At 33.5% G+C, this 15,329-nt stretch overlaps 2 protein-coding genes across 3 annotated transcripts in view; one reads left to right on the forward strand and one right to left on the reverse strand.

Annotated features, from left to right (window-relative positions):
* Positions 1–2,794, forward strand: part of LOC119071898 (beta-1-syntrophin) — an 89,787-nt gene extending 86,993 nt beyond the window's left edge. Inside the window, exons 13-14 of one of the 2 annotated variants that reach the window (XM_037177000.1) lie at positions 964–1,043; positions 1,111–2,794. In XM_037177000.1, coding sequence (XP_037032895.1) covers positions 964–1,043; positions 1,111–1,165 — 135 coding nt within the window. In that variant the 3' untranslated portion in view covers positions 1,166–2,794. Of the gene's footprint in view, positions 1–963; positions 1,056–1,110 lie in introns of those variants that run through there. The other variant, XM_037177001.1, reaches the window with a different exon arrangement.
* Positions 2,795–11,145: 8,351 nt separating this feature from the next.
* LOC119071912 lies at positions 11,146–13,956 on the reverse strand. The gene is made up of 10 exons (XM_037177031.1): positions 13,792–13,956; positions 13,422–13,723; positions 13,190–13,360; positions 12,620–12,754; positions 12,435–12,548; positions 12,278–12,366; positions 12,138–12,212; positions 11,627–11,826; positions 11,402–11,563; positions 11,146–11,338 (listed from the first exon to the last, which is right to left on the reverse strand). Exons 1-10 carry the CDS (start codon positions 13,880–13,882, stop codon positions 11,247–11,249), a joined length of 1,431 nt encoding a protein of 476 aa, XP_037032926.1. The 5' UTR covers positions 13,883–13,956; the 3' UTR covers positions 11,146–11,246.
* Positions 13,957–15,329: the final 1,373 nt, after the last annotated feature.

Consider the following 15,329-nt stretch of genomic DNA (forward strand, 5'->3'; position numbering starts at 1 on the left):
TCTCAAATTTCTCAAAAATATAAAAAATTTCTCAAAAATTTCTCAAAGATTTCTCAAAGAATTTCTCAAGAATTTCTCAAATTTATCAAAATTTCTCAAAGAATTTCTCAAAAATAGTCCCTGGTTTGTTGTCGAATCCATTGATTCGTCATTCTGTCTCTGAGTGTTATTCCAAGCATACTCCCTTCCATGGTTCTTTGTGTCACTCTCAATTTATCTGCGGATGCTTTCGTTAAAGTTAACGTTTCCGCTCCATAAGTGAGCACTGGAAGGACACAAGTGTCGAAAACTTTGCGTTTCAGACTATTATTCATTTTGCTTTTGAAAATTAGTCTGAGTTTTCCGAACGCTGCCCATGCAAGACCAATCCTACGTCTTATTTCTGCAGTTTGGTTGTCTAGACCTAACTTCAGTTTATGTCCTAGATATACGTAGCGGTAGCTGTCGACTCGTTCAATGACAGTGTCACCAATTTTGATTTCTCTATCGCCCCCGATGTTGCTCATGACTTTTGTTTTCGATAAGTTCATCTTGAGGCCAACTTTGCTTGCCTCTTCACTTAACTGTTGTAGCATAAGCTGAGCCTGACCTAGATTCGCTGCTATCGGTACAATGTCATCAGCGAAGCGGAGATTGCTCAGGTACTCTCCATTTATCTTTGTTCCCATTTTACTCCAGTTTAACTTAGCGGGATTGGTTTAGTCTTTAAATGTACTTGCGTCTACTACTACTGCCCGATTTAATTCACTATGTGGTTCCAGTTATTTGTATGCATTAAATCTGCCCCTGATGCCATGTTCACATGTTCTACGTCATCAAACATTATTGAAAATCAAAATGCTAAACTCATGTTATAAAGTTACCTAATATATTGGCTTTGTCGATGTGTTTTATACGCCAACACACATCCCATAATTGTAATTTATTCGGCTGATGTAAAATAAACTTTTAAATTAATTACAGGAAATTGACATGGAATGCTGTCCGAAACCGGTTGTATTTGTACTCCATAATTGTTTGTCAGCGAAAGTTCATTCGTTAACGTAATTTGAACACACAGCAAAAACAAAAAAATAATCAAAAATTGAAAACTTTAAAATTCATTTTCAGTTCAATTTTAAAGTTTCTTTTTGGGGAAAATGAGAGGGAGAAAGAGAACAATTAAAAATAAATTTAAAATGGAAATTGGCAACACAGAAAAAAATATAGAAAAAACTTGCTCTCGGTTCCAGGCTCTTATTAATTATACGGTGTGCAGTTGTGAAATCATATAAAATATACTTTTAACAATGAGACGTATAACAAAAAATTATTAATTAAAAAGAAAAATGAAAATAAATGTAACAAATTGTGATAAAATAGTGAGATTTTTCATTGATTTTTATTTTCTCGTTTCTATTGTGTAGTTCTGTTAAATGAAAAAAAAAACTTGTTTTTGTATATAATACAACGTAGCACAGAGCACATTAATATAATTATTATTGAAACAACTAGTGTATGAAAGGAAAATGATTAATTAACATGTAGAGTAGGTAACAAAAACAAAAACCCAACTCTAATATAGACAAAGAGTTATATGACTAGGAAATTACATAGACATATTTTTAGCCACCAGTACATAGCGCCCTAGCTCCAAGCATTATCATTCTTATGTCAGGTGTCAAAAAGACTCCGATACACGTAAAATTGCATGAGTAATTGCTTTAACTCACACAAAGGAACCATGCATACGAAAGAATCGCGGATTTCAAATTAATGTTCTATGTTAGTGCTTGTAAGCTAGAGTGCTATGCCACCAGAAAATATCTTTTTTAAGTAATTATTACTAGTTGATTATTACGTTATGCATATCACACACTGGAGGGATTGCGATTTTCACTTATAAATATTATAATTCGACAGTCGACTCTTCATACAGAAGTGTCTTATAGTTTTCACGTTTCACGACAACTTATTTATTGTCAGTGAAAATCGCAATCCACTATCTCTCACCATTTCTTTTTCAAACGAGAGACCGATTCTCATCATAATTTTCTTGTAAATACAATTTTGTTTTACGTTTGACATTTAAATGTAAATGGAGCTGTTTTTCCATTGGATGTAAATAATTTTCGTTTTGTTCATCATTTCATTGAAATTTTCGATATTATTAACATGATCCTTCGTCAACAATGTTGTGAAGGGTATTAATGTCATTGCTTTGGGAGTTATGGATATAATTCATATCGTAAACATAATATTGGTGCAGGACGCATTATTTGTTACAATGTTATTAACACACAAGAGTGAAACCACATCATTCATCGTTTGGAACTTGACTATCTTGTAATTACAGTGGATTGTCTATTTCAGGGCTTGTTGTTTGGTGAAAATATTTTCTTCAATTATTTTGAGCTTGCTCTAGATTCAATGAAATTATTGAAAATTCGAGAACATAAACCAAATTCTAGTTGTAAACTGGACCTATAATGTCGAAAAGTTTGAAGTTTCTTCGCTTTTCAAGTGTTTTATCGAATCAGGAAAATTCGAAAATTTTCGGATTGCATGTTTGTGCGATGGCGCTGTAGTACAATTGTTAAAAGTTTCCTATGTGCACCAGCTAAGTATCACCAGCTGATCTACTAACACACACTTACCTTATGATAAACAATCAAAACACTTTCTGAACAATTTGTTTGCTTCAATCATACGTGTTATGTGCGCGCATAGATGACGTTGTTTACAGTGCAAAGTGTTTTTGTTTGTACACCAGCTGGTGATATTCAGCTGGTGCTTATTCTGCACATAGGAAACTTTTAACAAATTGAAGTTCCAATCTTTTCTTAAATTTCAAAGATTTTTCGTAGATTTCTCCAAACTTTCCCAAAAAATTTTTTTTGGAAAAATTGCGGAAAATATTTTCTCAAAAATGGTGACAGGGAACTATAGACCTTTGGCGCTTGGAAACTTAATGTATAGTAAGGAGGTAGGAGCTAGAAAAACCTCATTCATAATTCAGTTTGACTACAGTCAGAGACTGTGAATTTTCACCATGAATTTGCTTCAGCTATTTTTCACATCCAATCAAAACTGATTATACGTCTAAACAGTTTTGATTTGATGTATGGATCAGGATCAGCCGAAAAACAGCTTAAACAAATTTATGCAGCAAATTCTCTGACTGTAGTCTGGTGCATAAAAACGAGAAAATATTTTATAAAATATTATCCTTAAAAATTCTCCCTGGTCTCTTCAGTTTAGGCAAATTCCCAGCAGCCATATGTGTATCTGACCAATCCATTAATAAGTTGAATTTCCTTCATAAACCACGAAAAAAAATTCGTAAATTAAAAGCAACATTTAATAAGCTCGGTCACTTTAAGAGCATCGTCCCCCGTAAATGAAACATTTCAATGGAAAAATCGGATGGTCTATGCCACAGCATTTGTGAATCGGTTTCAATTAAATTCAAAAATGGCTCTCACTTATCACTGTTTATATTGCACCGAGAACATTAGGCGTTCACTCCTCTATGATAGCAGTGCCGAGACGTTGCTCATAGAGACTACATCAGCTACACATATGTGATACTAAAAAAAGAGTATAAAAAACAGATGCTGTTCTGGTATTTTATGGCTGAAAAAATTCGTTATGGGAGGAATCCCATAAATTTCAATTATTTTCGGAGTTCTTTTTATTCGCTATACCATGGTGCTGCTTTATTGTAATTTGTAAAATATTTCTTATGAGAGGTTTCACTGAGTTGCATTATGGTCTCACACAGATAGAAATTAAGAGCTACAATAAGTTGTAATAACCCATTTCGGTGGTTGTTATACCTTACTTAGTTTTAAATTTTTTGTTGTTTACGTGGGAAATGTTATCCACGATATTAATAAAATTCCATATCCATCAAAATCATTTAGTCGTCTGTAATCGACAACAGTAACGAACATAAGCTCTGGCTTATAGTAAAATATATGTTTAAAAAAATGAAGTACAAGATTTTTTGGCAAACAATTAGCTCAACAACAGAAGTGACAGATTTTTAACGACAATGTTATCCTTTGCCATTTATCATCTGAACCACAGCACTGCTTAGCACGAACATAGAAAATTTGACACTTCAGTGTTCATGCTAGTAGCAGGGCTGTGTCTGAACGTAATGTCTTAATTAGCAGTTTTAAAACTCTCAGTAGACAAATAATAGTAATATATCTAGTACATTGAGCTTTAATTAGAAACACAGATTTTATCACAAAGTGATTCAAAAGGGTTGTTTTCGGACAAGAATTGAATTGCATCATTAAAGGTTGATGCTGAGATTTTAGCTTCTATAACACAACTCTTAGTTTCAACATAAAAAAAACAATTCAAATTTCGTTTTGTATTTGTAACATTTTACAATAAATCATAGTTACTCTTTCTGAAACCGCCAAAATGGTGATTTAACAAACGCTGAAACATGATATTCTGGCTAAAGTCGTGTGTTTTATACAAGGATGTGACACTATTCACATATATTTTCTGTCGAAGTGTCCAGGTGGTGGTTTTATAGTGATTTTTAAACTGATGAAGTAATAGATTTTGCGCCAAAATACTGACAAATCGTGAATTATAAGAATGGACAATTTCAATCCCATTCCTTATTGCTGTAATACGAATACTACGCAAATGGACACGACGTGGATATTGCATTTGGAGTGTGTTGGATTGTAGCGTTGAAAATGCTATATCCCACATTGTAAATCAAATAGATGCGATAATTTGCAAATCATCATATATACTTTCCGTTCGTGAAATCAACAGTCTACAATTTTTTTAATTTGCAAGTTGTAAGCCAAGTTTAGAAAATGTGAAATCAACTGAAAGATTGGAAACAGCTAATTGGTTTGCATTCGACATTAAAACTAGTTTTGTTTAATGATTAGCAAGCGAAAATATAGAACCGACATGAATGGAAATAATTAAAAATCGGGGAAAAAATGTTCCCGGTATATACTGATATTATGGGGGGTAAGCAACAAGACGAATCGATGCGGCAGTCTTTATTTCTTGATCGAATAGATAAATGGATCGATGATTTCATCGAATTAAAAATGAATTAATTAAATTTGATCGTCTGTAAATTATAAGAAAGTGGATGGTATAAAACTGACGTCACGCGTGAATAAGATATAAAAAATAGTGGTCACACGTGACATCATTTGATTTAAATCCTCAAGACGGAGGAAAATTTCAAGAATTCACAAAATAAAAATTATGCCAAGTCACTGGAGAATTGGCAGGTTATACCTTGTCGCAGGAAAAGTATGTCAATTCGCTGTCATTGGACAATTATTCCAAATTATTGGTATCACATATCAAGTTAGTGGGGTACATTATACCAAGTCAGGTGTTAAATTATACCAAATCTGTTGAAATTATACCAAATTGTTGGTAAATTCTTTCAAGCCGTTGATAAATTATACCATGTCGACCGTAAAAGATGTCAAGTCGGTGGAATGTTATACCAAACAGTCATAGATCAGGAAAATATAAAGAAATATTTGGGACTACCATTTTATCTAGTTGTTGACTCGTTGTATCCTCTCAAAAATAAAATTGAAGTGTATCGAGAATAATATTCGTACATCCATAGTGGAATTAGTAAAATTGAAAATGATGAGAAAAAAATATCAAAATTATTTATAAGAATAACAAAAATAGATTTCATATCCAATTTCTTATTAAAAAAGCAACAACAAGCAACTTTGTATCTGTATCTATCTATGTGTTTGAACACTTCGTTTTAAAAAGAAGTAAACAACAAAAAGAAAATTCAGACGAATTTTCCTATTAAAATTTAAATATTGAATTTAAAATTTATATATAACTGTTATTGCTAAGATCTGTAGTTATATACTTAACAATATCTATCAACTAAGAAACATTTTTTTACGAACAAGAAAAGAAAAGAAATTTTTATTCCAAACTTAAAAGACTTGAATATTATCTTCTTCTTTAGTCACCAGATGTAAATTACACATAAATTGTATAAAATATCGAAGATCTATAGTAAAATACCCCGAGACGAGAAAACATCAACAGTAGCAAATTTTAAAAATTTGTATCATAAAAATACAAAAATCATATTCTGATTTTTCACGAAAAGAAAATATTATTTTTAATGGTGGAGATTGTTAAATTGAGAAACGAAAATATTAAATTAAATCCAACTTTCTTAGAACGAACCATTTTCAATGCTTTTATAAAATATTTGAAAAAAGAAGAAATCATATTGGATCTCTATATCCCCCCCTCCACATTCATATAACCGACAAGATTTTCTCCGATTTATTATAAGCAGAGAAAAGAAAATTATTAAAATAGACAAATTACTTACGCGTATAAGAAATAATTGTACTTTTTAGTATGGGAATTATAAATAATATGTTATCAAATAGCATATTTATATCTAGGTACATTATATTAATTAAATAATAAATAAATTATGAAATCAAAGTGTAGTCAAAACAAAAAAAAAACCTGTCCCCCAAAATGTTTTAAATAAATGTTTTGAAAATTATAATTCGTCGGAGTTTTGTTCGATCATGTTAAAACACAGAATCACATTTCGTATCACCTGGTAGTTATTATGAACCGAACGAAGTAAACGCACTTAGTATACCATGGGTAATCAACAAATGGTAATCTCGATTTGGTTAATTTTCTTGAAATTCATTAAAAATTTGTGATGCGTCGTAGTGGTAGTGGCAGCATCTTTTTGCGCTAATTTTGAAGGATACTTCCCGGTAGCATTATCTAGAGTCAAGTCCAGTCAACTTTTTATTGAACTCGAAACGGTACGAATTATGTTAGATTTTGATTGTATTCTCCGGAAATTTAGCAAAATCTTCAATGTACATTACTGCCGTAACTCGGCAGAAAAACAAGATACACTTAAAAAAATTTACTTATTATCACATTTTCGTTTTCAACAGATTCTACATAATTTCTAGATCCACAGATTTGACAGTCTTGATATTGAATGGTTTTTAGACCCGTACGAAGTACTGGGGTCTTATAGGTTTACGCATACGTTTGTAACACGTCGAATTGGACTCCCTGAGTAAGGGGAAACCTATTGTGGTTGTCTAGAGATGCCAAATCTGCGAGAAAAAAAATGTCCGTCTGTCCGTCTGTCTGTCTGCACGATAACTTGAGTAAAACGCATCCGATTTTGAAAATTCTTTTTTTTCCCGTTTGGTAATGTCAAAAGACAGGCTAAGTTCGAAGATGAGTGATTTTGGATCGACCCCTCCCGAGCTGTGGCCCAATAAGTGCTTTACGGTTTTTCGAAGATATCTCCGGACATTTAAACGTTAAACTTGTAAGTGATACGTCAAATAAAAGGTATTTACAATACCGATCGAAAAAAAAAAGTTTATGGAAATCGGATGACCGACTCGTGAGTTAGACCCCTTGGTGTGGAACAGGCACAGGGCGGCAAGCAGTTTTTGCTTGTAGGTCGGCCACATTTGAACATATTTCGTCTGTTTTAGCTTTATTAGATAGGTATTGACCGTACCAATCAGGGAAAAAAAAGTTTATGAAATTATGTTCTCCGGAGCGTGAGCTAGGTCTCTTGGAGTGAGCTCTTATCTGGCTACTCGGAAGTACAGTGAACGTTGTGTATTTTGACAATATCTCGAGTAAATTTTGACCGAATTTCATGAATTTTGTTTTGTTTGAAAGGTATTAACGATTGTAAAGCGTCGGTACTATTTCCGGTCTCCTAACAAAATGGCTGCCGGCGGCCATATTGGATTTTAGTAAAATAGAAATATCTTGGGAAAAATGGTACTTAGAGAGTTTCTGTTAACATGGAAATAATTTGTTATGTGTGTGGGGTTTCAGGGATTCCATATATGGACATCTATATATACGTATATACAGCTATATTGAGCTATATACAGGCATATAGAGCTATATAATAGCATATTCATCTGTGAAATGTTTATTTATAGTGAAATATAGTTAAATATAGCGGTATATAGCTGTTTAAATAGGAATTTATGAAATTTGTCTTCGTACGGGGATGTCTATATTGCCTCCGGCAATTTAGTTGTATATGATAACAAGGCAAAGAGTGGATAATGTAAGTGATTTTAAAGGGAGAATAGTTTTTCAGCAGAGAAGAAAATGAAGTAAGAGAAATGAAGAGTTTCACATTAAAGGCTTTTGATACGAATTGGTGTTTCGTACGGGTCGGCGTTAGCTATGTTTATAAATAATAAATCAGTCAAAAACACTCAAAGAGTAAAAGTGACGCAAGTCCCTGGGCATACTTCCAAAACAACTGATATCGCTGTAGGTGACGCATTATGCGCTTGTACGCAAAAATTGTCAAAGCAAAAATTAAGCCAAAAAAATTCTAGAAGAAAAATTTTACCAAAAAAATGTTGCGTCACAAAGTGGCAGATGATTCGGCTACTTTTCATTTGTACATTCTTTCAGGACGTATTTTTCCCTATTTTAACAATTTTCTTGATAGTACTTTCCTCAACATCTGCCACTTGTGACGCAAATTTTTTTTGACTGATATCAGTTGTTTTGGAAGTTTGGTTTGATTTTCTGTTATGTTATTTGGTCGCAATTTATATCCTCTATATCTTCCATCCGAAAACGCGAAAACCGCGAAATTTCGCGATCACACCTTTTCCCAAAAAGCAATAACCGTTGCACACTTTATTAATTACAAAAGTACTCATGAATACCTAAAAAAATAAACCCTAAAAATCTCGATGATTATCTCATTTTCCTTTTAAATGCTTTTCATAAAAAAATTTGAAAAATTTGAAAATTTTAAAAATTTTAAAAATGTAAAAAATTTGAAAAATTTACAAATTTTTAAAACTTTGAAAACTTTAGAAAAATTTGAAAAATAAAAAAAAAACATTTTGAAAATTTTCAAAATTTTAAAGTTTTTTGGAATTTTTGAAAAATTTGAAAAATTTGAAAATGTTGAGGAAAGTACTTTTAAGAAATTTTTTAAAATAGGCAAGAATACGTCCTAATATGTCCGAATCATCTTCCACTTTGTGACGCAAAATTTTTTTGGTAAAATTTTGTTTCTAGAATTTCTTTGGTCAAATTTTTGCTGTTACAGTTTTTGTGTACAAGCGCAGAATGCGTCACCTCCAGCGATATCAGTTGTTTTGGAAGTATGCACAGGGACTTGCGTCACTTTTACTCAATAACCGAAATATTTCAAAAGAGCCTCATGAAATAAAATCGTTGTCTCTAACATTTCTACAGCAGTAAGTGAAGGCAAAAGATGGGGGAACGCGTATGAACTTGCCAACGTATCGGCACAGGTAAAGTCCCAGACCATCGGTTTTCCATTCTTCCACGGAACCAGAGTCAGACCGTCCGGTTTTTTCCCGTCTGAGCGATTGCATCCAGTGGGTTCGAGAATTGAAGGAATTTTGCATGTAATAAGTGCTCGTTTGATTAAATCGTTGACCATTGCGTGCCTTGCATAGCGACTGGCGCTCTTTTTGCAACGTAAACCATGATGACCGAACTCGTAGACTTCTATTCCGCAAACACAATTGTGAGAATAGCACACTGGAATTCCCAGTCGAATTGATATTGCGATACGGAATGATTGATTGTCTAACAGGGTGCCCAGTGATGCAAATGGGATCGCCAAAACTTGTAGATTGTTTTTTATGAAACTTAATGGTCGATTTTTCGAGAGATTGCTTTTTCACCATCCAAATTGTAGAGATTGTTTTTTATGAATTTTCATTCAAAATTTTATAAAAAACAATCTCCTGCAAAATCGGCCACAAATAATTTTTGAAAAAAAAACGATTGTTTTTCTTCCGAATTACGGCAGATTGGTGCACCATACCATCAGCGCAACCCAACCTTGTTTCCCGACTCGACTCCAATGTCTACATAACCAATCACGAGGGGTAGCAACTAAAAGAATGGTCTGGTCGGGCAGGTTCTATTCGATCGAAGAGAAGGTGTATCGAGTAGCAATGACCCATTTATTTAATCAAATCGTTGGTGATGTTGATCACATTGGACTGGAGGTAACTATACGGCGGAAATGCAGGACACCATGGCATAAGAAAGTAACGTAAAGTTTTTCGCGATTTTAATGTCATTTAAGTGGTTGAATAATACTCCAGAGGACACATACTGGCAAGTGATTGTAATTAAATTCCAAGCGAATTGTAATTTGGATGATTAAAATTCTCGAAAACAAATAGGTTTTCTTTCTATCATTATAAGTTGCAAAGGGGGATTTTATCCAGAAAACCGATAAATCGTTTTCTGGATAAAATTTCCCTTTTGTCAATGACTTTTACTATATGAACTGATTCGTCATTTGCCTTGGATGAGCATATCACTCTCGATATGTTCTGTTATTTCGTTTCTTCAGACATCGTCTACTATTCACGCCCCTCCTCAACAAAAAAGAAGTTTTTCCGAAATGCACCCAAAAACTAAGAACGCACAACGATTCAAGGACCTATTGGGAGCTCAAAACAGCATTCAGTAAAATCGGACCAGTTCCTTCCCCATACAAAATTTTTCAATTCATGAACTTTCATACACCTCTCTGAAACTGTTTTGTCACAAAAGTTAAGTGAGTGGACAGTGGACATGTTTTGATCGAAGATAATTTTTATCACTCAATGTATTTCATTTGAAAAAAATCACTTTGTTGACTTGAAAATTGTCGTGAAGTCGCCAACTCGAAAATAGAGTAATCAAAGAAAGTCAGTTCTAATTTTCATAAATTTGTCTTCTAAAAACGTTTTATTTACGTTCCTTTTTTCAAAGCCCAATAAAATATGAAAAGCGGGAGTACTTCATGTGAGTGTTCTAACTATTTAGCCTGTTTTCGAGTTGGCGAGTTGTGACAAAATGGTTTCAGAGAGGTGTATGAAATTTCATGAAACGAAAAATTTTATATGGTGAAGGAACTGGTCCGATTTTACTGAATGCTGTTTTGAGCTCCCAATAGGTCCCTGAATCGATGTGCGTTCTTAGTTTTTGGGTGCATTTCGGAAAAACTTCTTTTTTGTTGAGGGGGGGGCGTGATATTTGACACAAAATCTTTTACTTCAATAGTTTTATTACGCGTTTTGCCGAATTTGAACGCCTGAAAAAATGTATCTTGTCTCTTTCTTTCACAATGTTTAATGAAATGTTCTTAAACAACAAATTTAGAAAATGAAGGAAAAATTTAATGATTCTCCAAACTACAGATCTTCCTGCACATTTAATTCAACCAATTTCGCACTAAGAGCCTTTATTCTGTCTCGTGTGGGTACACTGGGATCGTCCATAATATCTAGCAGTAAGGGAATGAAAATTAAACACCAATGAACACAAAGCAACAGTGAGCTGGCGATACCTGGGTCCTTATTTATCTGCATTTCATTGTGAGATGGTTCTTCCGCATCAGCAGGAAATAGAATCATTTTGTTAGTCGGAGTTTTTTTCTTTGAACGTGTTTCATTGTAAATAGCCATCATCACTTTGCACCGATGCAACACAATGCTGACGAGAAAATCAGCTGAAACATGCGCAGTGAACAACTTCAAATTTTTTCCATTGTTGCTGATCAATATTAACTTACTTTCGCCTGATGATGACTCGAGGTCCACTTGATCTTCGTAGTCTTCACCAACTTGTCGAAGAACTTGCTTGAAATGTTTGAACGACGACTGTATCTTGATTAGTATCTTCTCAGCAAATTTTAGATCACTTTCGATTAGACTTTTATGAGCCATCTCCACCTCAAGATCGGCCTTTAGTTGAGCAATTACCATTTCGTTACTAAAGGAAAGCAACTCATATTACTATCAACTTATGGTCGGAATGTACACACTGACTGAACTCTTGATTAAACATAAAATTGATTAAACATTAAATATAATTTGAAAGACACTTATTTTAACCATTTCCGGACGACCAGGCAAATTGTTATCAACATCGACGGTAATAACAAATCAATAAGCTCTGGCTAAGTGGGTAGAGTCAATCTCTTAAATCAATAGAAGCAACAGACTCAACAATATTATGCTTCTCGTCAGACATAGAAAACTTCTTTAATATTACGGGATCGTGTGCGAAGCGTGGAAACTTACTGTCTTTTAGCTCGTTCAGCTGGATTTAGTTGATCTTCTTCTCCTTCTAAAGCTTCAGGTTCAGGTTTTACTTTACTAAGCCAACGAAAACCGAGAGAATTCATCAACATTTTTATACATTGACAATGTGCAACATTTACCTCATTTCTTCTAGGAGAATATTTTCTTCTTCAACGGTAAAACCTACCCTTTCACCAGGCTTTTGCTTTGATTTTGCCTTTCCATCTTCCTACGAAATAAACTTTTTGTCACAAGCACATTTTTCGGAATAAAATTAACCGGCAAACGTGTCCTTACATCGGTCATAATAAGTCTCTTCATTGCTTCGTTGTTGGTTACAATCTTACTCGTAAATTCGTTCAATGTCGCTAATCTAATCTTCATATCATTGTCCACTTTAACTTTGAGTGTCTGAATTGAAAATTGAAATTGTTACAAAAAGGACTCGCTGTTAATCAATTACACGAATCGGTGAATCCTACCTTACAATCCATAAACAAATCCTGATGATCTTTATTGGCTGGTACTTCCAATTTTATAATCGCTTCAAGTAGCGCGTTTTGTTCTTTGATGTCGCCCTTCAATGCATTTAATGCTGGATCAAAAGAACGGAAATCCTGTTGATATCAAAGTTATAAATTGATTAGCAGGTGTTACGCGCTAATTCAAATGAAATTGCTTTAATCTACCAGTATTATGTAGATGTACAAGTTAAGAGCAATTAATTTATTCGTAAAGAAATTAAGCAAATTAGAGGGAAATTAGTATTAAAGGAGTTCGTCGAAACATCTTTACCCTACGCTATTCGTACTGAACCGTTACGATTTCTGAGAATTCTTTACAATTCGACCCGCACTTAGTACAGTTCGCTGGAAATGAACGGAAAGAGTTCGCAAAAAAAATTCAACAATAACAAAAACGTTGTGTTACTGTGACTTGACCAAGCTAAACAACAATTTTAAATAAGAAAAATTCATTTGGAAGATCTCAATTCTACGAGTTAAGAAAAGGTACTGGCTGGAGAAAAAAAACTTCTCCCAACAATCACTTACTTGAATAAGTCTGTCGATAACTTTGTGGCACAATCGGTTAATTGCTCTAACTGAACTGGTTCTCGTATCACAGTTTTTTATGTCCAATCGCAACCTATTCGAGACAACCTCATCAAACAACTGAAACTGATCGATGTGCACGATTCTGTCTTGAACTTTCGATAAATCGATCTGCAAAAACGACGATTTCGTAAGTGTCGCTCGATTCGAAAACTATTTTAAATTGAATCACCAATTTCGTTTCGTAGATTTTCGACAAGTTTTCCTCCTCCTGTACTAATCGATTCAGTTCATTAGTCTCTGTAAAGACTTTGTAATCGATTTTCTTCGAAATGGTTTCGAATGTATGCTCCTCATTTAGAATATGCACGTTGTGCCGTTGAAGAGTCCTTTTCAACCGCTGCATATCCTCCTTTTTAATTGAATTCAATGTGTCGCGATTTTTTTTAATTTGTTTCCGCAGACTTTTAATTTTCGCAAGTTTTTCCTTTTGCTGAACTTTCTGTTTCAACGTTTGCAGAGTACAGTCTTTATCTGGAAAGTTTTTTTTTCTGTTGTTTACTCACTGTATTAATTAGTGAAATTTTATGGAAGTTATTTACCTTGAAGAGTTATCAAAGCATTATATAGACGGGTTTTATCATTCACAGTCCATTGACTATTCCAATGAACTTTATCGGCTTCTGATTTCATTATATTTTCCTTTGAACTTTTACGTAAACAATTTTAATGGAAAAATGTTGAACTAAATTAAAAGACTTTTTAAAAACAAATGAGTTCTTGCATTGCTACGTTTCTTTTATAAAACTTCGAAATGCTTCTTTATAGGCTATCGATAAGTTATTTTCGTTTGTGAAATTGCAAATACTCCTGACTTTGGCAAAATGAACGATCGATGTACGTACTCACCCTATTAAAGCGTTATGCATCTTGGAGGATAAATTTGCTATCATTAGATTTATTTGCTATTTTGTACATGCTATTTTATATTGAAATACATAAGTGAAAGTGATGAAATGGTTGAAAATTTAAATTTCTTTCTTTTTCTCAAGATCATATTTCCAAGGTAGATAAAGTGGGGAGGTAATGTCATACATAACCACATCTTACGAAAATAAAAACAAAAATTTACATAGAAACGTGGAATGCACCTCTGTATTGAGGTATGAACAATATATAGCTAAACACATAGTGAACCATTTCAAAAAGAGATCTTATCAGCATCGAACAAATTTGCTCGCTGTGCGCCTGAATGGCACTACCTCTCCACAATATCTACCTTGGATGTTTCTATGGGATAAGTCTTTTTTTTCAGAGACGGAAGTATTTTTTACAGGTGATGACATTATAAGAAGAGCATTATCCGTTACTGTCGTTAAACAGATGAAATGACTTTCAACTTTGCCTAGTATCAGCAAAATGCGGTAGTGGTATTACTACCTCACATATTCTATGCATCTTCTGAATGGCTCTGTCAATAGGATATGAGATTTTGCGAGACGAAAAATGTCGTATTGACAGTGCTAAATTAAATAAATATTATTGAGTCTAGTCAGATGTTTAATTTTATTTATATTTCTCGTCATATTTACCACCAACATTAATCGTCTTGTCGACGCACAATTTTATTACCAAAATCCAAAATTACTTTCCCCGACGAAAAAAAAAATCATTTTTCCTTCCATTTCATAAATCGCATTGCGATAACAAAATGCTGTAATTTTCTAAGCGCAAATAATTTTCAAATTTATGCAAAAATTGCTCCCATGTTGAAGCTTTAAAATTGAATTAATGGTAATTTTACCCAATATTTTCGAGACATTTTAGTTCAGTACATTATACTTTACACGTCCTTGTGTGTTATTATTAACCTTCGCCGCCGTGTATAACAGAAGATTTGATGAAAACTGAAGAATGAAAAGAAAAAAAAATGAAATTCCAAGTTTTTCTATCGGCATTTCCTCTACCTTATATTGTTCCTTATTTAATTTTATGGCTTTTCATTTACATACATGCCACCGATTTTCCAACATTACACAGATACCACCTCGTCGACGACGCCGTAACGTCTCACACAAAAAGTATAATGTGAAGATAATAATCCATAACGTGGAAAATTGAAAGATAATATTGTTTATGT

This window comes from Bradysia coprophila, assembly GCF_014529535.1.
Source record: "Bradysia coprophila strain Holo2 chromosome IV unlocalized genomic scaffold, BU_Bcop_v1 contig_5, whole genome shotgun sequence".
NCBI lineage: Eukaryota > Metazoa > Arthropoda > Insecta > Diptera > Sciaridae > Bradysia > Bradysia coprophila.